The 27509-nt window shown below is 37.8% G+C and overlaps 2 protein-coding genes across 8 annotated transcripts in view; one reads left to right on the top strand and one right to left on the bottom strand.

Moving 5' to 3' along the window:
- The window catches only part of RUNX2 (RUNX family transcription factor 2), a 226327-nt gene that overhangs the window by 172387 nt on the left and 26431 nt on the right, over nucleotides 1-27509 (bottom strand). The window lies entirely within an intron of this gene.
- SUPT3H (SPT3 homolog, SAGA and STAGA complex component) overlaps nucleotides 5035-27509 on the top strand; it is a 555592-nt gene continuing 533117 nt past the window's right edge. The window contains exons 1-2 of one of the 5 annotated variants that reach the window (XM_058432546.1): nucleotides 5035-5252; nucleotides 17948-18048. In XM_058432546.1, coding sequence (XP_058288529.1) covers nucleotides 17948-18048 — 101 coding nt within the window. In that variant the 5' untranslated portion in view covers nucleotides 5035-5252. Of the gene's footprint in view, nucleotides 5253-5357; nucleotides 5517-5616; nucleotides 5710-5743; nucleotides 6037-16851; nucleotides 16916-17947; nucleotides 18049-27509 lie in introns of those variants that run through there. The other 4 variants (XM_058432547.1, XM_058432550.1, XM_058432548.1 and 1 more) reach the window with 4 other exon arrangements.

Genomic DNA, 27509 nt, shown 5'->3' with positions numbered 1-27509 from the left:
TCCATTTTTCCAGTTGCTCTGAACAAAATTGTTCATCCTTGATTCCTCTCTTTCTCTAGAACCCTAAATCCAATGTGTCAACAAATCATATTGGTTTTCAAAATATACCCAGAACCCAACCATGTCTTAAGGCCTCTACTGTAACAACCCTAGTACAAGCCACCATCATCTTTTGCCTGGGTTACTGCAATAGGACCTGTCACTCTACATGCTATTTTCAACCTAGCAGCTAAGGTAACCAATTTAAAGCCTAAATCTTATGATGTCAATCTTCTGCCAATAGCCTCTCAGTGTCAGGCACACAAGGCCTTTCACCATCTGGCCTAGTGCTTCTCTGACCTCATATCACATGATTTTCTTTCTGGGTTACTCTTCTTTAGCTACAGTGGCCTCCTGGCAGTTGCTTCAACTTACCAGACCTGTCCCCACCCTAGGGTTTGCACAAGTTGTTCTCATAGCCTGGAATGCTCTTTCTTCAGATATGTGCAGGTATCTCCTTCACTTTCAAGTCATTCTTCAAATACTACTTTCTCAGTGAGGCCTGCTTCAACTGCCCAATTTAAAAATTACATCTTCCCCATTCCTCCTGTGCTTGGTCTCCTTCCACGTCCCTTCCTGTATAAACTTTTCTGATAACACTCATGATCTTCTAACATACTATATAATTTAGGTATTTATTTTAGGCATTTGTTTTTATTTTCTAACTCCTACTAGCATGTGAGTTTGATGATGGCATAGGTTTTTGTCTGTTTTGTTCACTGCTCTATCTGCAGCTTTGAGAATAGTGTCAGGTACATAGTAGGCCTACAACAATCTGTTGAAATGTAAAAGTTGTTTGATTCCAGTACAAGAGTATTACATATTGGATTCCATGGGAACGGGAACAACTAAGTTTTCATGTGCCTGAAGAGCTGAAAGGCTCTTTGAAATTCTGATATTCCATGGTTCCCCTACCATTCTGACTCTCAAAAACATAATCATTTTTTCAGCAGCCAAGCACTAATTTTAAAAGACCCTGGACTGTGAAATCTACAATGACAGGTCCCTAAGAGGATGATCATGATTACAATTCTACAAGCTACCTGGTACTGTATAATTTTTTAACATTTTTTTCTAATCATTGTACTGCTTTTCCTTATGCATGCAGTTGGAAGGTTGGGGAAGCCAATTTGATTACACATTAACAATTTTGTGATACCCCGACCCCCTGCAGTGCATCAGCATATTTGATACATCTTTTCATGTTGGTTTTTCTTTTGAAATGTGTAACATCAGGCAGGGCATGGCAGCTCACTCCTGTAATCCCAGCACTTTGGGAGGCTGAGGCAGGAGGATCTCTTGAGCCTAGGAGTTTGACACCAGCCTGGGCAACATAGGGAGATCCCCATCTATACACAAAATTTAGAAATTAGCTGAGTGTCGTGGCACATGTCTGTAGTCCCAGCTACTGAGGAGGCTGAGGTGGAAGGATTGCTTGAGCCCAGAAGGTTGAGGCTACATTGAGCTATGATTGCATGACTGCACTCCAGCCTGGGCAACAAACAGAGAGGGAAACCCTCTCTCAAAAGAAAAAAAAAAGCCCTGAATATTTTTGTAATTTTTGTAGCACAAATGCTGAAATTATTCTGCACAACTTCAGGATCCATCCTTTGGCTAGTCTCATTCTGAAGGAACATAGAATTTTAGGGCTGTAAGGTTTTAGTTCATTTGGTTCTATCACCTCATTCTACAGATACAAAAACTGGGGTCCAATGATGTTAAGTGACTTGCTCAGGTACTACCGGGCTGAGTAATCTTTTCGGTCAGAACAACTTGCTCTATACATAGAACAAGATACTTTTGAGAATGCAATTGGAAAACAGTTCTCAACGTCAGAAAACTAATATAGCAACAATTGCAATATACAGTTCTAAACAATATGCAATCCACCCAGTTTATTTCCATGGTGACAACTTAAGCATTAAAAATAGAAGGCAAATATAGCAAAGGATGAAATAATTGATATATAGAAAATAAAAAGTCCCCACAAACATCCTAGCAAGTAAGAGTTATGAATCTCAAACAACAAAGAATTTCCAGGTCACCTGAACTGTCACTGTGGCATCCACATGAGAAGAAACCACTTCTGGCCGGGCGAGGTGGCTGATGCCTGTAATCCCAGCACTCTGGGAGGCCGAGGCAGGCAGATCACAAGGTCGGGAGTTTGAGACCAGCCTGACCAACATGGTGAAACCCCCGCCTCTACTAAAAATACAAAAATTACCCGGACGTGGTGGCGCATGCCTGTAATTCCAGCTACTCAGGAGGCTGAGGCAGGAGAACCACTTGAATTGGGGAGGCGGAGGTTGCAGTGAGCCGAGATTGGGCCACTGCACTCCAGCCTGGGTGACAGAGCAAGACTCTGTCTCAAAAAATAATAATAAAAAGAAACCACTTCCACGGAATCAGAGAGATGGTTCCATATTAGCCATGACTTCTGCTGTTCTGTTGAGAATGTGGGCTTACTACCTAATCATTTTAAGATGCCCATGGGCACTTTTACTTAGATATATGCACTTTCTCTTTGCACTAGTCAGTCTATGTGAATGTTACATGCCAGAGGAACGTAAAAGTCTACACTAACAATGCTTCATTTTTCTTTAACAATTTTGTCCAGGTCATGGAGACATTTTCGTGGAGTGATAAATTAACTTGGTCTCCTGATGCGTTTTCCCCACGTGCCTTGGAAATCACTTGTTTTTCTGAGATGTGGTAGTCATCAAAGCCTTAACTTCAGCAACAGCTTCGCTGTTCTAGCTTTGTTATAATTAAGATACCCTAGTACCATTGATAGTTTAGGATATTTAATATGAATGTAATGCAAAAATATTTTTGGCCCTTTGTATATAGCAATGGTCTCAAACTATGAGCAAAATTATGGCTAAATCAGATTTTCAAAAATGGATTTTAAGAAATTCCAGGAGGTAGGAACCTGGTTAACTCATGTGACTTTAAAACTCAGATCTCTGCCAACAGCCCAATTCAGTTTCCTAAGAATAAATTTTTAAACTTCCTGTATCAATGCCTTAACTCAGTTTCCCTTCTCCATGTGTCACTCTCATTAACTTTTGTTGTGTGTGATTTTTTTTTTTTTCTTTTTTTGACGGAGTCTAGTTCTGTTGCCAGGCTGGAGTGCAGTGGCGTGATCTCGGCTCACTGCAACCTCCGCCTCCCAGGTTCAAGCGATTCTCCTGCCTCAGCCTCCCGAGTTGCTGGGACTACAGGCGCATGCCACCACACCCGGATACTTTTTTGTATTTTCAGTAGAGACGGGGTTTCACCATGTTGGCCAGGATGGTTTCGATCTCCTGACCTTGTGATCCGCCTGTCTTGGCCTCCCGAAGTGCTGGAATTACAGGCGTGAGCCACCGCGCCCGGTCTGTGCGTGATTTTATGCAGGCTGGACACCAGCATCCTAGAATAAGATGATCTGGATTCTGTCCTGATAAACTGGATCAAACAGGTACTCATTTGATGCAGGTGAAACTCCAGTGCAGGAACTTCTATGACAACATTAACTGAACATAATTTTAATTGAAATGACCTGCTTTTATGTTTCTTTAGACGTGAACATTAATTTTTCTCTTAATCTTCTACTAACTAACTTCTAGGTAATGTACTCAAAAGAGCTTTCAACCAGTCTTCCCATGCAAGAAGTTATCACGATACTCACTCTCTGTTACTTTCCCTTATACTGCACACTTTGCTCAGCAATGAATTGATCCCTTATTTACATATCATGCCGAACTCTTATTTACATATCATGCTGAACTCTCACATCCTAAATATATCTATTCTTTTGGAATTTTAGGTATTTGGCAAATATTGAAGCGTTGGGGAGATTAAAGAGAATCAAACACAATATTAGCAGACTCAACTACAATCCACAGAGGAAATAACCAAATAAGTTGCTATTTTAAACAATTTAAGCAAATAGAAGGAAGGCATTATTTCAGAACTCACAGTATCTATAGGCAAGAAAATAACTGAAGCAGTGATGCTTAAAAAGACTTGGTGAGGGTTAATACTTGAATCCCTATAAAATACAGTATTTTATAGTATTTGACAACACAGGTGTGAAGGTGAGCATGGATAACCAGTTTTCTTTAAGCAGCCAATAAGAATGTTAAAATATAAATAAGACTTCATATAAAGAGTGAAAGACTGAAAGCATTGTCTTACGACTACTGTATTATTTAAAGAACTACATCTGTAACAATCAAATGCGGCAGGACAGGATGTACAGTTGAATACTGGGGGTGCAAGCTTTTAAAATGAGGAACAGGTCAAAATCTAAACACGGAATCGGCCAAAAAAAAAAAAAAAGCCTTCAAGTAGAAAAAGTTTTCAGTAACAAAACATGGTAGTTAAACGCCTGCGTCTGGTAACATGAGTTGGGGAAAAAACATTAATTGCAGATTAATGAAACAGATTCTGTGCGAGATCAGGGTAGGGAGTGATGGCGCGCGGAAGCGGCGAAGAGCTGGTTTCGCCGTCCCAGAAAGGGTTCCACGTCCACACGTCCGCACTGCGGGGAGCGTTCAGACCCCTCCGTTTCCCTTCATCATTGTAAACGCGCAATCCCATTAAGATCCCGTTCACTCCAATTCCTGGAAAGAAGCTTAGAACGGTGAATCTCTTCCGTGGAGTTGAAAATCAACTTCCAGTGCCGGTCACGCAATCCTTCAAACATCCTAGCCCTCTCGGGCCCAATTCCTAAAGAATTCAAGCCTGCACCCCGTACACCCTGACCGATCTCAGCTCGTCCCCACTCCGCTCCCAGCGGCCACAGCTCTAAACGCCGCCGCGTGGCTCAGCGCTGCCCACGCCCGGCCCTGAAGGCCGCGCACAACGCCCCGCCCCCGGCGAGCGTGGCGGAAGTAGCTCGCTAGGGCTGGGAGACCGCGCGCCACCTGGACGAGCGCGCATGCGCCCGCACTGCCAGTGCTGGGGGCGTCCGTATCGCTTACTCCTTAGTCTCCGCAACCCCCGCCCCACCGAGAGTCGGGCTCACGCCATCTTGCACCCCCCATCCCCCCGTCACACAGCCGAGTCACCTTTTCCCTTTCTACACTCCACACTCTCTGCCCCTCCCCCACCCTGCCCCTTTCCAAGCGTGTCCCGGGCCGCAGCAGCAGAAACCGCACCATCTCCACCCCCACATTCTCCTCGCGGGAAACGCAGCAGTGCCTACAAGGGTTCTTAAAGCAGAGGTTGTGGGGCGTGCGGGGGGCGGTGCGGGGGTGCGGGCGGGGGAGACGTCAGAAAGCCGGGAGGGACGCAGCGCGGAGATCCCAGCTTCGCTGGGCCCCCGCGCCGGCCACGCCCTGGCCCTGGCTCGAGGGCGGCCGCCTGGGTCTTCGGCGTCTACGCCGGAGTGTTGAAGGGAGGGCGGCTGTGGGAGGTGCTGGCCGGGCGCAGCGCCCTGGTTCTGCTGCCGAGCGTGGAGTTGCCTCTCGACTCCTCCCTGTTGGCGGGTGGGCGTGGGGTGAGGGGGACTGGGCTGTGCTAAGAAGCGGGGTGCGCGGGTTGTTTAGGTAGTGTGGGGGCTGCCGGAGGAATCACTAAAGAGGGAAATTGTTGCTTTATGGCACGGCGAGAGAAGAGTTAGGTAGTTAATGGGAGTGTAGCATCCAGAAAGAGGAGAATATCAGCTGTGTTCTCTGTGGGGTGAGCGCACGGCTGTGACCCCTGGGGAAATTATTTAGCTTGTCTTTGCCTTGTTTTAATCTGTAAAATGGCGATCTTATAGGCTAGTTCAGAATTGTGAGGATTATATGAGAAAATACACGTTAAACGCTTAGAACAGCGCCAGGTGCTGCTCAGTACCTGTTAGCTCTGCTTTTGCTCTCCATGTTTTAGGAGTTCGGAATGACTGTGACCTTATCTTCTCAGAGAATCAGGACACTTGGTCTCACAAGTGAGAGTGAAGTTATGAAGACAGTGATATGTAATATTTGACACACAGACGATCCTGGACATAGTATTACTGTACACGTGGGTAAATTAGCATTTCTCCATGAGGTTAATAGAAATGTTAAATTATTTCGGTAGAAAGAAATGTGTGTGTATATATATGTATGTGTATGTATGTATGTATTTGGAAGGAGAGGACCTGGGGTCTTAGTATATGTGAAGGGCAGACTTTGGAAGAGGAATTAAATTCGCCCTGCAAAGATTTACTTGAAGGACAGAACTTGGGGAATTTCTGGTGAATGTTTCAAAGAGGCTGAATTTGCTTATGAGAAACAGTTCGTGATAGTACTTTGCAAGAATGGAATGCACTTCACTGTGATATTGAAAGTTTCTTATCTCAGGATATTCGGGACATTGGAGCGAAGGAAGTGTGCCTAAGTCTAGGGCTGCACTTTTCACTAGCAGTTTCTGCCTCGATGGAGATGTTCCGTAATCTGTGCCTTTAGGCACTAGTGGTAGCCTAGGCACAGTGGCTCTTCAGTACTTGAAATGTGATGTGTCACTGAGGAACTTAATTTTTAATTTTATTCATAAATTAATAAATTGATTTACGTTTAAATACCTACATGTGGCTAGTGGTGGCTACTGCATTGGACAGCACAGGTCTACAATTTAGATTTTTGAGAGTCCTTCCAAGTCTTGATATGGTTGAGTTTTAAATCAGAGAAGCCAGCTCTTTGGAACATTTATTGCCATAGGGAATTGTAATTATATTCAAATAATGCCTTTCATTCAAATACTGCAGTTCAGACCATGGGTCTGTTAGTACTTATTTACATCTTGACAAATTAAAGCAAAACGTTGTCTCTTAGGTTGTACAGCTAATGCCAGATTCAGAGAGCTATGACAGTATTAACTGGAGTTTTCTTTAAACATTATTGTACTATTTTGTGATTGTCGGTTTCTACTGTCTTTTACCACTTTGGTTGGTTTTCAGTGAGAAGTTTCCAGCTCTTTTTATTCAAGTTTTTTTCTTTTTTAACCTTTTATGTAATAAAGCGATTTGAAAAATTGTAACTCTTGAGCATTAGGACATTTTAGAACTAGTTTTGTGGTTATCCAAATCTTTTGGAGAGATAAGTGAAATTAGGTAATAGATGTTTCACAAAATTACTTTCCTTGAAATATGGGTATCTGTTTTTTTGTTTTTTTTTTTAAAGCAAGTGTATATAAAGTCAAATTTGAAAATGAAACTAAAAGAACAAACAAAAAACCTTTATAGGTAACCTTGGCCTGATGTCTGTAAAATGGTGCCCTTGGGTCAGGCACGTTGTCTCATGCTTGTAATCCCAGCACTTTGGGAGGCTGAGGCCAGAGGATCTCTTGAACCTAGGAGTTCAAGGCTGCAGTGAATCATGATCAGGCCAGGCTTCCAGCCTGGGCTACAGAGGGAGACCCTGTCTTTTTTTTAAAAAAAAAAAAAAGATGCTCTTGGTCTTAAGGTCTTAATTGTTAGATCTGGAACAATAACTTAAAGCTCACAAATTAAATCAGATGGAGAGAATAGCTCATAATATACAAATCAGAATGGGGTGCTTTTTATGGGTGACTGTAATATCTTAATTTTTCTGAGACAGTCGTGGTATAAAGCCTGATTGTTCCAGCACAATTTTTTTTTTTTTTTTTTTTTTTGAGACGGAGTCTCGCTCTGTCACCCAGGCTGGAGTGCAGTGGCGCAATCTCGGCTCACTGCAAGCTCTGCCTCCTGGGTTCACGCCATTCTCCTGCCTCAGCCTCTCTGAGTAGCTGGGACTACAGGTGCCCGCCACCACGCCCGGCTAATTTTTTTGTATATTTAGTAGAGACGGGGTTTCACCGTGGTCTCGATCTCCTGACCTCGTGATCCTCCCGCCTCGGCCTCCCAAAGTGCTGGGATTACAAGCGTGAGCCACCGCGCCCGGCCCGCACAATTATTTAATTTAATAGAACCCCTTTCACTGTCAAAAATGTTCGAATTGGGACCACATAATAATGTCACTCTACTGTTAGCCTTGTTGGAACTTGTAATATATAGTTTTAGGATGATTAACCACATTGCAATATCAGAAATACTTTATTATTATTATTGTTATTGAGACAGAGTTTCGCTCTTGTTGCCCAGGTTGAAGTGCAGTGGTGCGATCTCAGCTCACTGCAACCTCCCCCTCCTGGGTTCAAGCGATTCTCCTGCCTCAGCCTCCCGAGTAGTTGGGATTACAGGCACACGCCACCATGCCCGGCTAATTTTTGTATTTTTTGTAGAGACAGGGTTTCCCTATGTTGGCCAGGCTGGTCTTGAACTCTTGACCTCAAGTGATCCACCCGCCTCTGCCTCCCAAAATTCTGGGATTACAGGTGTGAGCCACCGCGCCCGGCCAGAAATATACTTTAGAACAGTGACAAAATTACTGTTTTTGTGTCTAAATAATAAATGAGATACCTGGAATAAGGCCAGCAAGTGACTTTCCCATTTAAGCCACTGATAATTTTAAAATTTTGCTTTGGATAGAAACCTTTAGCAGCTTGAGTTTTGGTTGCCTCTGGAAGAAAATTATCTTTTGGTGGGGGTGACTGCATGTTAGTCTATGTCAGTCAAATCAGGAGATTGAGTATTTGTGTTGAGATAACACTGATTTTATTTTATGGTGAGGTTGAATAGTGAAATCCGTCAGAAATCTGATTATGTACTAGAATGTTGAAGAAGGGTTTTCCTTACAGTTTACTTAATGAAAAATAATTCAGCCACATGCATTATTATATTAAGTTTATACTGAAGTGGGTAAAATATTTTATTGAGGCTCTAACACTTGATTTGAGTTCTCACTCTGCTGCTTCCTAACCATGTGTTTTGGGACAAATTATTTAATCTTCCTAAGAATACTCAGTTCCTCATTTATAAAATGAAGATGGTAATGGCGTCTGCTTCTAGGTTCGTAAGAGGTTAATTTAAATAACTCGTGATGGGTTGTGTGCAGTTCAGTAACTATTAGCTGCTGTAGCCTTAAGTTTATTGGATAATCTAGAAGTGATAATAATGTTCTGAGATGTTCTGTGGGTTGGTGAACAGAGCACTAAGACCCAATTCTGGAAACCTAGCTTTTGCCCTTTTCTGGCACATTCTTTTGTCATTTCAGTTAAGGTATTTAACTTATTAATATCAGAGCCTCAATTTCCTTATCAGTAAAATGGAATTAGTACCCAACCTCATCCCGTCTTCTCATGGGACTGTTGGTGGCATCAAATGAGAACTACATTTAAGAATTGCCATCTTACTTCACAAACATTTTTATATTGAATTGGTTTTGTCTCATCTTGTCTACCTACAACCTCCACTGAAGAGTGACCTGCAAAAATTGTACTGTAAATTTTGTGTAACAGCATAGATAGTGTATAATAGGCACTATTACTGAAAACAGTTCTCTTTTACAAATAATATTGTAAGTCACAGGCTGGGTGTGGTGGCTCACACCTGTAATCCCAGCACTTTGGGAGGCTGAGGTGGGTGGATCACTTGATGTCAGTAGTTGGAGACCAGATTGGCCAACATGGCGAAACCCCGTCTCTACTAAAATTACAGAAAAATCAGCCGGGCATGGTGGTGCATGCCTGTAGTCCCAGGTACTCAGGAGGCTGAGGCAGGAGAATCGCTTGAACCTGGGAGGCGGAGGTTGCAGTGAGCCGAGATCGTGCACTGCACTCCAGCCTGGCCGACAGAGCGATACTCTATCTCAAAAACCAAATACACACACACAAAAAATAATATTTTTAAGTCACAGTAATGGTGCTTTTTTCATCTGGTCACAATATATTTTCTACGGAAAACAACCCCATACTACTGCTAAGGGAGAACCGACATTTTCTTGGGCACTTGATGTGTTCCTTCCGTTGTATCTCATTTATCCAAACATATTCCCACCTAATAGGTTATACTAATGAGGCTCTTACTTTCTAGAATGGGTCTTTGAGGCTTTTTTGTACTGTAGTTATCCCTCTGAAAATATCTGGCCCATAGTTAATGGGTAGTGAAGGTTAAATAAGATAATGAACATGAAAATAGTGGCCGGCTCTGTGACTCATGCCTGTAATACCAGCACTTTGGGAGGCCAAGAGAGACCCGGGTTGCTTGAGCCTAAGAGTGATGGGCAATATAGTGAGACCTGGTCTCTACAAAAAATTTAGAACAAAAATTAGCTGGGCTGGGTGTGGTGACTCACATCTGTAATCCCAGCACTTTGGGAGGCCGAGGCGGGTGGATCGCCTGAGGTCAGGAGTTTGAGACCAGCCATGCCAACATGGTGAAACCCCGTCTCTACTAAAAATACAAAAATTAGCCATGTGTCTTGGTGTGCACCTGCTACTCGGGAGGCTGAGGCATCAGAATCGCTTGAACCCTGGAGGCGGAGGTTGCAGTGAGCCAAGATTGTGCCATTACACTCCAGCCTGGGTGACAGAGCAAAACTCCATCTCAAAAAAAAAAAAAAAAATGTAGCCGAGCTTGGTGGTTTGTGCCTGTAGTACCAACTGCTTGGGAGGCTGAGGTGGGAGGATTGCTTGAGCCCAGGAGGTGGAGATTGCAGTGAGCTGAGATTGTGCCACTGTACTCCATCCTGAGCAACAGAGAGAGACACTGTCTCAAAAAGAAAATAGTACTCTGTTTTGTGTATGGTATGTAGGAGTTACTGAAGAGATGCTGTTGAATTCACAGGACAGTAAATTGAAACAATTTATGTGAATATACTTTATAAACTAAAATAACAAAAATATAAATCATTAAAAAATCTTGAAATGTACTTTTGCTGATTTAAATGCTATAGTGGTTTTATGACTGAATTCTGTATATTTCACTTTATTCATATTAGTCTTTAAAGGTCTACTCTTAGTCATAACATTCTTTGAGAATATACATGTTTAACAATAATCTTTTGTGATATATTTTCAAGAAGCTATGCTTTTGCATGAGTTAATCATCATCGTTGGAATGAACTAAATGCCTTATATGTACAAGGCACTTTCCTAAGGGCTTTACATATGTTATTTTATGTAACCTATGAGAGAAGTAATTTTAATCTCCATTTTAGAGATGAGGGAACTGAGGCAGTGAGGTGGCCTAACTTGCCCAAGGTCATGTGTAAGTGTTAGAGCCTATATTTTAACTCCAGAGCCTAGCTCTTTACTGCTCCCATTGTGGTTTGGCATAGGCAGATACTAATATTTCACAACATAGTTCACTGTGACATACACATTGTGGAGGCCTTTTGGGTTAGTTATGATAAACTTTTATTTGTATATTCTTTGATGTATAGTAGAAAGAACTCTGGACCAGGTGTCGGGGGACCTCAGTTTTAGTCCCAGCTTGTATCACTAAATAGTAGTGTGTCCTTGGGCAGTTCAAGAAACCCCTCTGGACTTCAGTTCCTCACCTGAAAAATGAGGGATTTGGAGGAAATTAGTGATTTTCAAACTGTAGTTCTGAAGTCTGCTCAGATGTCTTTGGTTCCCTCCCACCAATTTGCATATATATTTGTCTGTTATAGTTGCTTATCCGTCTACCTAAGATTTTCTTTTAAACAAAAGAATTTCTTAACTGAGTGTTTAAAGTCATCAGTCTCCAAGATAACTTAATGACCGTGTAAGTCCCCTGACTGCTATGTTTACAACTTTTCAGTAATTTCACAATATTTTAGTGTTTTAGGAGATAGAGATCTTTTACTAATGAAAAAGCTAAAGCACTAAAATGAGAGGATTTTTATTTAAAAATAGTATATCTAAATGGCCTGAATATTTCAGGTTATCTGCTATCTGGGATCAAAGCCTGTTGTTTATTGGATTTGTGACCTTCAGCCAGTCTTAGTTTCCTCATTGGTAGAGGGAGCATGCTTGACTTGTAGGGTAATTGTGAAAAAAAAAGTGAGCTAATACTGGTGAAGCACCCTTTATAAACTCCAAATTCATCTATTTTTTACATGCCTACAGTAAATCCCCCAGTCCTTTTTCTTTTTGGTCACATAAACTGTTTTTAAACACATCAGATATTTTTGTAAATTGTTTATGTTTAATGCGGAATTCTCATAAGCTTTAATATTTCTGAAATGTGACTCTAGACTGGAAGAGAGTCTTGATTTTTAAGGGAGTTGCTTATTTTTTTGACATGTTTGTCAAATACACTTACCTCTTACTGTTAGGAGTATAATTGCTGCCAAAATCTTCCAGATATCTCAAAAGTTAACCATTAAGTAACTCTTTAAGTTTGTGTAAAAACAACAGTGTTTTAATGTTGGAAAAGTAAGTGTGCTATGTGCCATTTGTCAGGGCTTAAGGATAATCTGATGGGCACATTTGCAGTGCACTTTAGGGACAATTTTTGCAAAGAAAATTTTTTTTAAACTCGGTTTTTCTGTGAGAGTACTGGATAGGAAAGCATATGGAATAGAAACAATGTGAGACTAGAGAAGGAGGATGTGCTAGAAACTCCTGTGTCTTGGAGCAGTCTGTCACTGGGCTCCTATGTCTGTTCAAAAAGATGCTCAGGTAGGATATGTAATGCTGCACAGTTTTAGCTGTTTATCATCTAGAGAGAAAGGATGGGGGTAGTTTTCATGTTTACAGGGTGTTTCGATATTTTCAATTCAGATTTTTTTTAGTGCCCATTATATGGAATCCTGTGAGATAAATTATTCCTGACAGAGAAACTGAACTTATGAGATTAGTTGGTCCTTATATCCTTATACAAAGTTCTATTATATTAATTATCCTTCTTAACAAAAATCTTGTGACCATGGCTTTTACTTCAGTTTTCTGCTTTACAACATCTCTCACAAAGCTTCTGCAGGTTTTTAAAATCTCTACTTGAATGTCTAATAGTTGTCTCAAACTTAACATAGGCCCAACTGAACTGTTTTTTTTTTTCCTTCCCAGTCTTCTGGATCTCAGTAAATGGCACCACCATTCAACCAGTTTCTAAGGCCCCAGAATTCAGTCATCCTTGACTGTGCTTCTCTCACACCCCACGTGTAATCCATCAGCAAATCAGTTCTGCTTTCAAAATGTATTCTGGAAATCTGACCACTTCTCATCATCTCCACTTGTTAAACTAATTCAAGCCACTGTCATCTCTTGTCTGCACAACCTCAATAACTTCCTAACTGGTCTTCTTGATTGCACTCTTGCTTCCATATAGTATATTCTCCCAGCTGCTGGAGTTATCTTTTTAAACCTAAAACATTTCAAGTAACTTCCCTTTTCAAAATTCTCTAATAGCTTCACATTACACTCAAGTGAAATGTAAACTCCTGTGGCCTAAAGGCTTTATAAGATCTGCCCTCTTGCTACCCCTGTGTTCATATCTTTCTAGCCACACTGGCCACAGGATTTTGGTACTTTGCTGTTCTTTCTGTTGGGAAGTTCTCCAGAGTTCCCTCCCAGATCTTATATTAAATGCCACCTCCTAGTTGAAATCAACTTTTTTTTTTATTTCATAGTATTTGTTATTTCCTCAAATTATATTTGTTTATGTGCTTGTCTCTTGGATTATAATGTATTCTTTTTGTCTGACTTAGTCACTACTATATCCCTACCTCTTAGAACGGTGTTTGGCCTGTAGTAGGTGCCCCGTAAATACTTAGGTATGAAGAATCCAAAGCACTGGTGTTGGCTTTAAATAAGAGGGTGTCTTTATTATAAGAGGAGGGAATTAAGGGAGGATACGATACACTGTCTTTGGTGAAGGAGAGTGGAGGGAATGACTAAATGATAGCTTTTTATTTCTCTGGAAGTAGAAGATGATGTCAACTGTCCATAGCTGGGGGAGGGATTCACTGTGGGACAGAGGCTTATTCAACTAAAATCATTAGTATGCACTAAAGTAATTTAATATTAAACTAATATAAACTAAAATAGATATCAGAGAAAGAATTCTTTGTTTACATATCTGGGAGGGTTTCTTGGAGATGGGCTTAGGTCAGTAGAGTGGGTAGGTTGAGAGATACTGTATTGTTTCAAAAGGTATTGCAAGTAGAGAGAACTGTAGGGGTAAAGGTTCAAAAGAACATGGGATGGTTCTGGAGATAGTGAAAGTTTGATTTGCTTGCTATAGAAAAGGAGGCTGGGGAGGTCAGGTGGGACTGATTTGAGATAAGTTTATAAACCAGGCTTTTTAATACCTTCCAAAGTCCACTTAAAATGGGGCGTATATTAATATATTGAGATTACCTTTGTGTTATTCTAAACACTAGGTCTAGAAGTTTTTATAGATATTTTATGTATTTAATTTTTAATTTTTTGCATTCTCAGTGATTGACCATTTGGTATTATTTTTCACATCAGAAGAAATTTAGATCATGATGTAACCTGATATTTTTTTAAACAACAAAACTAAAACGCAGTGTATAATAGTGTTGGCTTAACCATAATTGCTTCCTGCCTTTGGAATTTTATGAAAATAAAAATGTTCTAATTATAAAAGTTTTCTATTTATATTATGTGGGATGTTCAGGCTATCATTGGAATTGAAACTCTGTAGATGCTCAAAATCAGTACATAGATCTGCTGAAATAGTTTTCTTCAGCAATATAGAAGAAAAGATTAAAACTTCTCTCTTTTAATTAATGGATTGACTGATAGTTTTCACAGTCCAGATTTTGATGATGTTTGGAGGGTGCAGAAACTAGTAATAAGGTTCTCAACAATTTGAGGTCTTTTAAGCTTAAAGATGTTTAATGTATTTCTTCTGTGTTCATTTAGTCCCCCAAAATATGAGATCTAACTAGAAACCCAGTAGCATGTTCATTGCATTTTGTTTAACTCATTTTTTGTGATTAACTTCACTACAATTAAAACTTTTTTTTTGGTAGCAATATTTTCTGAGGGAAGGGGTGTATCCTTAAATTCCTTCATTTTTAATTAAAAGGTAAATGCCAGTTTTTCTTCTCTGGAACACAGTTTTACAGGTGTGTTATAGTATTAGCTATTAGCTTAATGATCAGGTTTAAATACTATTAATCAGATATGAACTTATTCCTTGGGTTCACATTTAAACTCTGGCATGTTGAAATAATCTAGGTCCCAATCTGCACATCTGAATTCATTTTGTAAAATATGGCAAACAGATGCATTTTCAATTGAAAGCTGAAACAACTGCAGGACATTAACCCATTGAGAAGATTACAGTAGGTTTTCAGTTCCACAGTAACTGTATTAGTGAAAATTGACTTGAGTGCCTCTGCTTTTAACAGACTTTTTTAATGTCTAGAAGAAAGGAAATAGAGCATTGGAATGATAGGACTTTGATGTGTAAAGAAGTTAATGTCAAAAGAAGTTAATTATCTAAATCATCAAACAGAATGTGGGTATGGGAAATAATTATTTTAAAGAGTCTAATGACCTATCAGCTCATCATGTCAAGAAAAATGTTATTCATACCTGTTTGATATAAAAATTGACTTGACTGTGAAAGGATGATCATAGTTATAATAAACTAGGTTTGGTGACTGGATTTGAAAATGAAAAAGGAGCAGATTGCTCCAGCAATGTCTCAGGACATTTGACCATAGGATAATCGCATGTCTGTCAAATCAGACAAGTCAACTCAAATCATAACTTTCTGGAGGCTGGGGTTACCACTTACTCTTTGAGTTTAACATGTTCTCCAAGATAGCTCTGTCAGCCTTCTATTGGGACAACAAGGGAACATTTCCTGAGGTCTTTGAGAAATCCAGGCTCCCTTTTTTCACGTTTTGTCCCAATTCTGCAGGACTATTTAGGGAAGTCCTTGGTTTCCTATTTTCCCCCAGTCTTGGACTTGTGATTTTTTTTTTTTTAATCCGAGTCTCAAATGGTTATGTTTCTTTTCCTGTGTTATTTGTAGAGAAAAGTACTTATTCCAAAAGTCTTTTTAAACAATGGCACAAATTTAGGCTTGAAAAAAGGGATGGTCTTTCTTAGCATTATGTTCTTCATATGTTTTAGAATTTTGGTTTTCAGGCTCAATTTAAGTGGAACGTTTTTGTTTTCCTTTGCTTTTTGTGCTCTTGCCTTCTTGGTATAGTGGTTTTGGCCTGGCTGTTAGGGCCCTCAGACTAGACCAGAGGGATATTGGGATATTCCAAACCTAGTCACCTAGCTAGTGTGCTGCTTGCCTTAGATCTTTGTCCTGTCGCCTTCTCAAAAGCTTCAAATAAGGCCTGTCTCTATCAGTGATTTGTAGTAGGTTTTTTTCCCCAACCTTCTTTTGTGGGGCCCAGCCCTTCCATCACAGCCCTTGACCCTGGTTTAGGTTCCTTTTATGAATTTTATCATTACCCACAGGAGTGGTTAGATTAGAAAGATATATTAAGAAGATAAATTTGGCAGCAGTATGGAGAATGAACTGAGATGGAGATAGAAGATGTAGTTAAGAGTTTTTAGAAGGCCATAGCAGTAGGACAAGAGGGGAAGGATGTGAGAACATACAGAAAGTAGAATTTACTTGACTTCTTACAAATTGTAAGATGCAGGAGAAGGAGTCAAAGGTAGTGCCTGAGATTTTGAGCCCAAGTGACTAGTAGTTGTAGTGATGTCATCAGTGAAAACTCAACTTATAAAGAAGCTACTTAATATTTGTATAGTTGCATAGAGGTCTTTTAGTAAAAATGTTTAAGTTTTAAAAACTTGTGTGATTGTGAAGAAAGGGTAATACATCTAAATTTATATAAAAGCTTTTAGCAGATAAGGGGAATTCTTTTTTCTTTAACTTTCCGCCTTAACGGAAGAGGGAGTTCTTAAGGTCTGTTTATTATAATAGCTGACATTTATTGTGTATTCACTGTGTGCTCTCAGTACTGCTCTAAATTTTTGTGTGTATTCATTTAATTCTCACAACAGCCCTAAGAAGGCGAGATTATCATTGCCATTTACAGATGAGGAAACTGAAGCACAGAGAAGTTAGGTAACTTGCCCAAAGTCTTAGCAAAGGAGCGGAGCTGGGATTCAAATCTAGGCAGTCTGACTCCAGAACCTGCCCTCTTAGTTTACTAAAAGTCCTCTGCACTGCTTTACTTTATCATATGTTCTAAATATCTTACATTCTTCTTTAGAAACTGCAAAAAATATTTTGAGGAAAAGTACAGCTTTGCAAAGTTTATGCAAGCATATGAAATAATAACTAATGTTTATTGAGCACTTCCAGTATAATAGTATAATAGATGAGGGTTTACCTACTTTCATGACATTTTAATGTTTTTTTGACTAAATCTTGCTAATTTTTTTAATGCATTAAATAAAATGTCATACATTAGGATTGGCACCCACTTTATCATTATGCATCACCTTAATTTTATTGGGAAAAATGTCACATTTTAAATTGAGTAAGTTATTTACCCATAGGATTATAAAATATCACAATGCTTTTGATCTATTGATTGACATTATTATTTGTATTTTAGGCTTTTGTTCAAATAGGATTTAGATTATGCTGTAGTTTTCTAATTTTGTATCTTTCAGCTGTGGAATTGTTTCTTTAAATGAGATCTTACTTGGAACCTTCATATATCAACTAGAAAAATCAGGGTTGTTCCGTGGCCTGAATGAAACTGGGGGTGTGTTGTGCTTGGGGTCCATCTGGAATGCCTTGAAGCATTGCTGATGAACCATAGGGCTCCCTGAAGCACATTTTGAAAACCGATGAGCTCTAGTTAATAAATACTGTTTTTACATTACCTATTGTAAAATAGGTGCTAAAGTTATTTATCACTGAAGTGAGTAATTGGCCGACATCTTACTTGAGTAGTTTTTTTCCACCTTGCTATTTCATTTTAATAAAGAACATTAAGTGTAAGTGAATCAGTTTTATGCAAAACAAATCAGAAATTTAAATTTTCTCTACTTTTTGAAGTAATTTATATTTGCTTTCTTTTTTTTTTTTTTGCATTTACTTAAAGCTAGGTACATTTTGTAAGCTTTATTTCTCCTTTTTATTTAGATGAATAATACGGCATCTAGTCCAATGTCTACTGCAACTTCAAGTAGTGGAAGGAGTACAGGGAAGTCTATAAGCTTTGCAACAGAATTACAGAGTATGATGTAAGTATGTCCTTGCATGCTATTGCTATTACTGTTTTAAATTTATTCGTGTTGAAAGACAATAGACATAACAACATTTATAAAACTTAACTTGGAAATAATTTGTTATTAATCAAGTAAAAATGAAATACCGTGGTAACATTTTAAATTGCCGTATGTAGAGGCAAAATTGGTTAAAAATGCTACAGTGGTACTGTATTTGAAAAATGAATATTGGTTCATCTTTATGAATGATAGACTGAATAATCATGTGGATACATTTGCTCTAATTATTATTTGCCTGTGTCTGCGTTATGTATTGTTTATTTCTATTCTAGTTTATAGATTTAGGAAATTTTGAGACTGATTATATTCTTGGACAGTTGAAATGTTTTCACATGGAAGTTCTTAGTTTTTCTCAACTGTCGTAATAATTCAGTATGCCTAATTTAAATTAGTTTTTAGTTTTGATAATATTTGAAATCACTGTGTTTCAGAACATTGGGGAAAAACTTAGAGCATTTAAAAAAGAGATGTATTCAATCTTTGGGAAATTGCAGAGTCAAGGTTTCTTAAGGCTCTGTTCAGCTTGATTTCTGGTTTCTTGCATTAAGTGAAACTACATCTCTTGATTTGATAAGAGGTAGAATATTAGAAATGTCTGTTGACACATAGTAGTTTTTCATTGTATTGGTTCAGGAGACAATTGTCTGTATAAGGTGGGGGACAACATATTATAGTTCTCTTCTTTTCCTGTGGATACATTATTCATGACTTATCAGGTAGTTTAAAAGAATATATCTGTTGAAGGTTTAAGTATCTTCCTCTTGTGGCTAAATTGATAGCCTTCATAGTTGAATTAACGTCAACTACGTGATGATTACTGTTAAAAGGTAAAATGAGTTTGAGCATATGTCTTATAATTGCATGATGAACTTACTTTATACAACATTGAAAACATTTAGTTCAGGAGCTCTCAAACTTTTTGGCCTTAGGATCCTTTTATACTTTTAATCATTGAAGATCCTGAAGAATATTTGTTTATGAGGGTTATATCTATTAATATTTATTACTTAGAATTTATTGTTAAATTTTTTTTTTTTGAGACAGAGTCTCACTCTGTTGCCCAGGCTATAGTGCAGTGGCACTACAATCTTGGCTCACTGCAACCTTCACTTTCTGGGTTGAAGCGATTTTCCTGCCTCAGCCCCCCAAGTAGCTGAGATTACAGAGGCGTGCCACCACACCCGGCTAATTTTTGTATTTTTAGTAGAGACAGGGTTTCGCCATGTTGGCCAGAATTACTTACAATTTAAAAAGAAAGAAATTTATGCATTAACTTGAAAAGTAGTAAACCTATTACGTGTTAATATAAATAATATATTTCTTATAAAAATATTCTAAAGCCAAAAATTGATTACACCTTTCAGATGAGATGCCAATAAATTTGACATATTTAGCAACTGTATGAAGTGAGCCTATATTTTAAATTATGGAAAATTATAAGAGTTTATGCTTATATACATTTTTGTGGATTAGTTTAATTTTTTTCATTGTAGTTTAGTGGCTTTATATTAAGAATATTTTATGTTGTATTATGTTAATTATGTTTAAAAATACTAAGCATGTTTTAAAAGGTTTAGAGTAAGGTGAAAAAATTCTTTTCTGTAGAGCTGGTTCATTGATTTACTTTGTATTTTTAAAACTTTTAATTTGGGAATTTTCAAACTTATAGTATAATGAAACCTATATATCCATAATCTGGCTTTAACAATAATTTTGTTTTTCCAGTCGTATTTAACCTTTCTCCCTACTCTCCCTTTTTAAAAAAACTATGAAGTATTTTAAAGCAAATCCCAGACATCTTATTTCAAAATTTATAGTATTTATTAAAACAATATATTTGTTAGTAAAGTTAAAAACAGATGTCCTATAGCAGAAGTCAACAAACTATGGTCATGGGCTTGCTGCCTGTTTTTGTAAATAACATTTTACTCTGCCATACCCAGGCTTATTCATCTATCTGTTGTCTGTTGAAGCCTTCATGCTCTGTGCCAGAGTTGAGTATTTGCGACAGAGACTATATGGCCTGTAAAGCTGACAATATTTACTATATGATCTTTTACAGAAAAAGTTTGATAATCTCTGATCTGTAAAAGACAGTTGCCTTTAAGAAGAAGGCTACAAAAATTAAAAATAAAAATTAAAAAACCTATGTACCTACCAAAATTAAAAATAAAATATTAAAAAAAACCAAACTATCTTCCCACAACAATTAAAAATTAAATTAAAAGCTGTATAGTATTATATTCTTTTGTTATTTATACTTAGGAGAGCTTCTGTTTAGTGCATTTGATGGACCTTGGGCCATTTAAAAAAAACTGATAAAAAATAAAGGCTAAATTCAGCAATTTTTTATTAAATACTTTTGCAAACATCTTCCCAACCAATGTACCTAAGCTGGATTCGGAATGCAAAAGTTGTTGTTGGCTACAGCTCTGGAAGAAATGTACATTTTCCTTCTATTTCAGACCTCATAGAGAGGCCACTCCTAATAGTTACATTCATCATTTATAGTCTGCAGTTATTTTTTTCCCCCTTAGGAATTTCTTTATAGAACAGGGAAATAGGGCCAAAATTGGGAGCATCTTTTTAAATTTACCGGTATTTCTATTGTTATAAGATTTTTAGTCTTTTGATTGTATAAAATTAGACTCAATATACATTTAATTCTTGCTTATGTGTATTTCAAATGAGAAAGTGTGGACTTATGCTGCTATGTTTATTTTGTGTTACAGTAATTTCGTTCTGTGAATCCCTACTTTACTGCTGCTGTTCATAGTTGTAAGCCTGTTTATATTGCTGCTTTTCAATCTTCTGCTGCTGTCTTCCCCATCCATTCACTATTAATGAGTTGTTCTTTTGGCTCCCTGGCCTCTAAATAAGTAACAATATTGTAGTGTCATTTCTGAGGAATGGTTTCACTGAAAGTTGTCTAGTTGTCAAGCACAAATGAAATAGTCATGATCTGTTATTAAATCTCGAACTGGCAACCAATCTGTCCTAATATTAGAGCCTTGAAGAACTTACCATATTTTGAATTTGGGTGGCAAATACCACCAGTGAAGCATTCTTAACAGAAGTTGTGTTGTTGTTGTTGTTCTTGTTGTTTTTGAGAGGAATCTAGCTTTGTTGCCCAGGCGCTGGAGTGCAGTTGCCTGATCTCTGCTCACTGCAACCTCCGCCTCCCGGCCTCAAGTGATTTTCCTGCCTCAGCCTTCAAAGTAGCTGGGAATACAGGCATGCGCTACCACGCCAGGCTAATTTTTGTATTTTTAGTAGAGATGGGGTTTCACCATGTTGGCCACGCTGGTCTCGAACTCCTGACCTCAAGTGATCCACCTTCTTTGGCCTCCCAAAGTGCTGGGATTACAGGCTTGAGCCACCACGCCCGGCCCCTTCTTACAGATTTCAAAGGAAAGGATTAGTAGTCTAACAAGTGTTAGTGGGTTGGGGTGATAGCAGTTGTGCCTTACCTAGTGCATTTAACTGAGCACATTTGCTATATGCTCTTTATCACAGCTCCTTTGAATAACCTGTACTAGAATGGTCCAGAGGTTTTTCATGTTTAGGTTATTGAACTCAAGCAGCCTGTAAATTTGGAAGTGAAATCTTTTCAGTTGACATTGCAGGTATTTTAACAAACTTCTTAAGAATTTTAATTAATTTAAATGCACTTTGAGAGTCTTCACTGAGTTCTTCCTTACTTTACCCATTTATATATTTCTTGCCTTGTCATGTACTTTTGCAGAGTTACAGGCCTGATGATAATGATGCCAGGTTTCACAGCTCAGTAGTGCTTAGTAATTATAATGTCACCACGTTTTTAAAAATTGGGAGTTTTTGGGATAAATAGAAGTAATATTGAAAAAATCTTGTTTACATGTTACTTTTATATTGTAAGAATTCTTCCAAATGAAAATTTCATCCTTATCTAACATCCACAAATTAAAAAAATTTTAATCAGAATTTTCTTATATATAATAAAATACATTTTTAAAATTGTACAGTTCTGCAATTTTTGCATTTTAAAAAATTACCTTTGTATTTCTGAGATGGGGGTCTCTGTGTTACCCAGGCTGGTTTCGAACTCCTAGGCACAAGTGATCCTCCTGCCCCTGTCTCCCGAGTAGCTTGGACTACAGGCATGTGCCACTGTGCCCAGCTAAAAATCATTCACTGAGTCCTTATTATATGGCAGGAACTGAACGCCTTCAAGAGGCATATAGTCTAGCAGTAGAGAAGGAGACAGATATTTGTAATGAAATAGAATGCGAAAAATTCCATGGTAGTACAAAGGAGGGAATGAAGAACTCTTCTGAGGATAAGCTACCTACGTTTACGTCTGTAGTTCTGCCCGCTTCCTGGAACGTCTGTTAAGTGTTCTGTGAGCACCTCAAATTTAGAATGTCCAAAACTGAACTAATAATTTTCTCAGTAAGGTTTGCTTCTTCTCCTGAGAGTGTTTGGGATAAATAGCAATGACCATTTATTCATTGCTGCAGTATGCTAGAGCTTTGTTTTATATGTGAAATGGTATTATTTGACTATTTTTTAAGTATTGTGAAGATATGAGCTGTGAAAGAATGTGTGCCCCCTTCATCTGGCTTTAGAGAGCCCTAATATGTATAGTCTCTGAATTTTTAGTAGATGGGTTTTTAAGCTAACACAGGCTTCCTTCAAATATTGTTTCCCTGGTTCATGTAAGTTTTTCAGGAAACTGGGAGAAAGAAAAACTCCTGAAGGTAAAAAGTACGAACATACTATAGTTCCAAGGGTGCTTTAATAATACTAGTGATAATAATGAATGCTTGTATAGAGCATGCTGTGTACCAGGCACTCTCTTGAGTACTTCCATATGCCATTTCATTTCATCCTCACACAACTCTGTAAGGGTAGATGATATTATTCCCCTTTTATAGATGAAAGAATAGAGACATGAAGGTTGAGTAACTCACCAAATATTATCCTATAGTCAGTGGCAAATTCTGGATTAATGCCAGGAAGTCTGACTCCAGATTGCGTGCTGTTGACACGCTAAACTACATTTCAGTTAATAAACTTTTTATTTTGACTTACGAAATTCAGTTTATAAAAAACTTTCAACAGTTTGTGTGTGACTACTATGCTATAATGAAATAAAATGTGAAAGCTAAATGTTTTTTCAGTTGATTGCTCGGTTATTAGTAACAAGGTCCAGGTGATCCTCCTGCCTCAACAAGTAGCTGGAACTACAGGGGTGGGCCACCACACCTGGCTGATTTTTGTATTGTTTTGTAGAGTCAGGATTTTGCCATGTTGCCCAGGCTGGTCTTGAACTTCTGGGCTCAAGTGATCTTCCCACCTTGGCCTCCCAAAGTGTTGGGATTAGAAGCATGAGCCTCTGCGCACAGCCTGTCATTTTTATGTTATCATAGCATTTGTTGCAGTTTCCTATATCTAACAACAAATCTTTTTCAGCAAGAGCATATCAGTAACCAAAAGACAGTATAATTTTTCATAGAAATTATATACTTACTATATACTTCTTATTAGATGCTCATATTTGTGTTATTTCATAATTTTGGATATAAATATGGCCATATTATTTGAATATTTAAATGTCTATCCTACTTTTGTGTTTTATCACTGTTAAATAATAATTGATCTTAATTCCTGATATTTAAATTGCACTAAAATATGTGGTAAACTTATCCATTTACTTTTTGTGAAATGCATCTGTTTGGGATATGTTAAGATATACTTTATAACTATAATAGTAATTAGGAATATTTTCAAATTGTAGTGTAAGTGAGAATATGTATAAAGGCAGATTTCCTGAAAGTGAGAATATGTATAAAAGCAGATTGAGGACATAAAAACACCACGTAATGGAAAGTCTTTTTTCCTTTCAGAAATGAAATAGGAAATCTTTAAGTTTCTAGATCCAGTGAAATTAAGTGCTTGTGTTAAAAAATGTTGTTTTATAAATGTGGCTACATAAAATAATGATTTTTTAATTTAAATATTACTATCAATTCTCTCATGAGAAGGTAATAACTAGAACTTTCAGTTTAGGATTATGTGTGTAATTACCAGGGAAAAAAGTGTCTTGCTTACTTATAGAAATGAATTCTTGAAATTCAGGTAGATGAAGTTATTTGAGTAATTCTGTGATGAAAATCCTTAGTTATGTGGGGAAAAATAGGTAAAAATTCACAGATCCATCAGCCTAAAATTGCAGTATAATTGCTGATTATCACACTGGAGAGTGGCAATCCCTGTTCTGAACTAATTTGATGGTAGATCCAGGCTGTAATTGATATATAGCTATTTATAGTCTTTTCTTATTTTTAGAGTGAATATTCATACATTTCACCAGGTTCCTGAATGCTTCTCTAGACTCTGCTGAAAGTATTATGTGATTTATGTACAGTATTAACTTTCAAAAATCTGAAAACTTTATATTCTGCAATACATATTTCAGATAAGAGACTGTGAACTTGTACTACCTCACAGGGTTAGTACGAAGATTAAATGAGATGATTGAATTAAAACACATAGTATAGTTCCTGGCAGATGATAAACATTGTGCTGTTGTTACCATTATCTTTTTCAAAAATAAATATCATCATCAACATACTGATTAAGGAGTTTATAAAAAGTAATTCAAGTGTGGGGGAAATATTTGCAATTTAATGGGAAGAATTTCATAATTATAGAGAAGAAAGGATTTGTCTACATTATAGCGTGCTGTAGAACTTTCCACAGTGATAGAAATTTTATTTCCTTTTTGTCTGGTGTGATAGCCACTAGCCACGTGTACCTATTCAGTGTATTAAATAGGCCAGGCAGCTGAGCAACTGAATTGTAGATTTTATTTAATTTAAGTTTAGCCATAAACTTAGTAAATAGCTACCATATTGGGCAGCACAGAAGAAATATAGTAAATACAGATTATTTATAGAATGCTTCTTTTATGGGTTGCATGTGTTACATTTTTATTGAGATTGGGAAAAATAAATTTTATATGTTATAACCTGTTTTTATATTTGGTTTTAACACAGTCATTGATTACTTTTTTCCCGTCTCTCTTTTTTAAGTTGTCATTGTCCCACAGTTCTTTATAGCTTTGAAGATGTTAATTTTTGGCTACTTTGGCAAGTCAGATTTGATTGAGAAGTTTAATATTACATTTATGTTCCATTTTTTAGAAAGTATGAATAATAAATGTGTTCAGTTTCTTAAAAATGTTCTTTTGTGAATGTATTTATATATATATATATATATATATATATATATATATATACACTCTTAGTCTTTCTGAAAAATCCTATGACTGTAGCTCTGAATGTATTATACTTGATTATCATGTCAGCATGTGTAATTGAATATGTAATGTCATTGTGAGTTTTAGGTTCTCATTTTTATGTAGCTAGATTTACAAAATTTCTGGTAGCTGTAAAATTAGCAATGTTACATAGTATTCTGTCAATTCATTATTTTTATTATGGTTAGATTTTGAAAACTTGTTAGTTTAAATGTACCAGCTTCAAAATTAATCTTTAGAAAAGGGGGACCGGGTGTGGTGGCTCATGTCTGTAATCCCAGCACTTTGGGGGCCCGAAGTCGGGGGATCTCTTGAGGCCAGGAGTTTTGAGACTAGCCCAGGCAACATACTTGAGACACTGTCTCTACAGAAAATAATATTAAAAGCAATTATCTGGGCCCTGTAGTCCCAGCTACTTGGGAGGCTGAGGCAGGAGGATCACTTTGCACCTAGGAGGTCAGGGCTGCAGTGAACCATGATCCTGCCACTGTTCTCCAGCCTGGGTAACAGAGTGAGACTGTCTCAAAAAATAAAAAATAAAAAAGGTACTAGATAAAAATGGATTATTGACCGGGCACGGTGGCTCACACCTATAATCCCAGCACTTTGGGAGGCCGAGGTGGGCAGATCACAAGGTCAGGAGTTTGAGACCATCCTGGCTAACACGGTGAAACCCCGTCTCCACTAAAAATACAAAAAAATTAGCCAGGCGTGATGGTGGGCACCTGTAGTCCCAGCTACTTGGGAGGCTGAGGCTGGAGAATGGCATGAGCCCAGGAGGCGGAGCTTGCAGTGAGCTGAGATCGTGCCACTGCACTCCAGCCTGGGCGACAGAGCGAGACTCCATCTCAAAAAAAAAAAACAAGAAAAAAATGGATTCTTCATTACTAAAAATATATCAGAGAGTGGTTAGTAGTTTTAGATAGGAAATTAATATTTGATGCCTATGATTATATATTGATTTGCCTCGTTACAGTAAATTCTGTAAATTAAAAAAGGTGAGTGTAATTTTAGAAAAGAGTAGTAAATTCTTAATATAGAGGAATAAATCTTGTTGATTTTGACGTTTTGCTGGTTCTGAAGTCCCATGATAGTTAAGTTTGCCAAAGCACAGTTTTGATTATCTCTATATGTGAGACTGATGGACACTTTTACGTTACAGCCAAAGAAATGAGAATTGGGCCAGGTGAGGTGGCTCACGCCTATAATCCCAGCACTTTGGGAGGCTGAGGTGGGCAGATCACTTGAGGTCAGTCAGGAGTTTGAGACCAGCCTGGCTACCATGGTGAAACCCTGTCTCTACTAAAACAAAAAATAAACATTAGCCAGGAGTGGTGGCACACGCCTTTAATCCCAGCTACTCAGGAGGCTGAGGCAAGAGAATCACTTGATCCTGGTGGGTGGAGGTTGCAGTGAGCTGAGATTGCGCCACTGCACTCCAGCCTGGGCGACAGAGCGAGACTCTGTCTCAAAAAAAGAAATGAGAATTGATATATTCCGATGTGTTTTAAGATGTTAACATATATTAACATATGTGTGTGTATATGTATGTGTGTTTTTAATATACTAAAATATATCAAAAATATATATTCAAATGAGTATGCCATCTTTTGCAAATATATCTTTTTTAGACATCTATGTAGATTTTTAAAAAAAGCTGTGAAACACCATATGCCTTTGAAAAAAATGTTGTTGTAGTCATTAGAAAGTTTTCTAATTGGCATAACATTTTTTTCCCATGACAGAATAGAGTACACAACCACTTTTCTAGAGAAGAGGAGTGAGAACTAATCCTTAATCTATTGTCTTTGACTGCTTTCTTCTTCTTACCTTTCATAGGTTTCTGTGTCTTAAAACAACTACGTTACAACCAGTTTTTGCCATGGCTGGTAGAGTCCTATTAGCCTTTCATGGCTTTCTCTGTATTCCTGTATTACACTGGTCAGTAATGTGTGTTTAATAGGGAAAGGGGGGAAAATTAAATTTTTGGGGTTGGCCTGGCAATCAATTAATATTTATTTATTCAACAAAAATAACATTCTTTTTGGTTGGAATTACTTTCCAAACATTCAGACTTGGAATACAACCCATTTCTAAGTCAAGCACTGATAGT

Source organism: Hylobates moloch, unplaced genomic scaffold (assembly GCF_009828535.3).
Source record: "Hylobates moloch isolate HMO894 unplaced genomic scaffold, HMol_V3 SCAFFOLD_20, whole genome shotgun sequence".
NCBI lineage: Eukaryota > Metazoa > Chordata > Mammalia > Primates > Hylobatidae > Hylobates > Hylobates moloch.
This window is presented reverse-complemented; position numbering and strand designations above follow the sequence as displayed.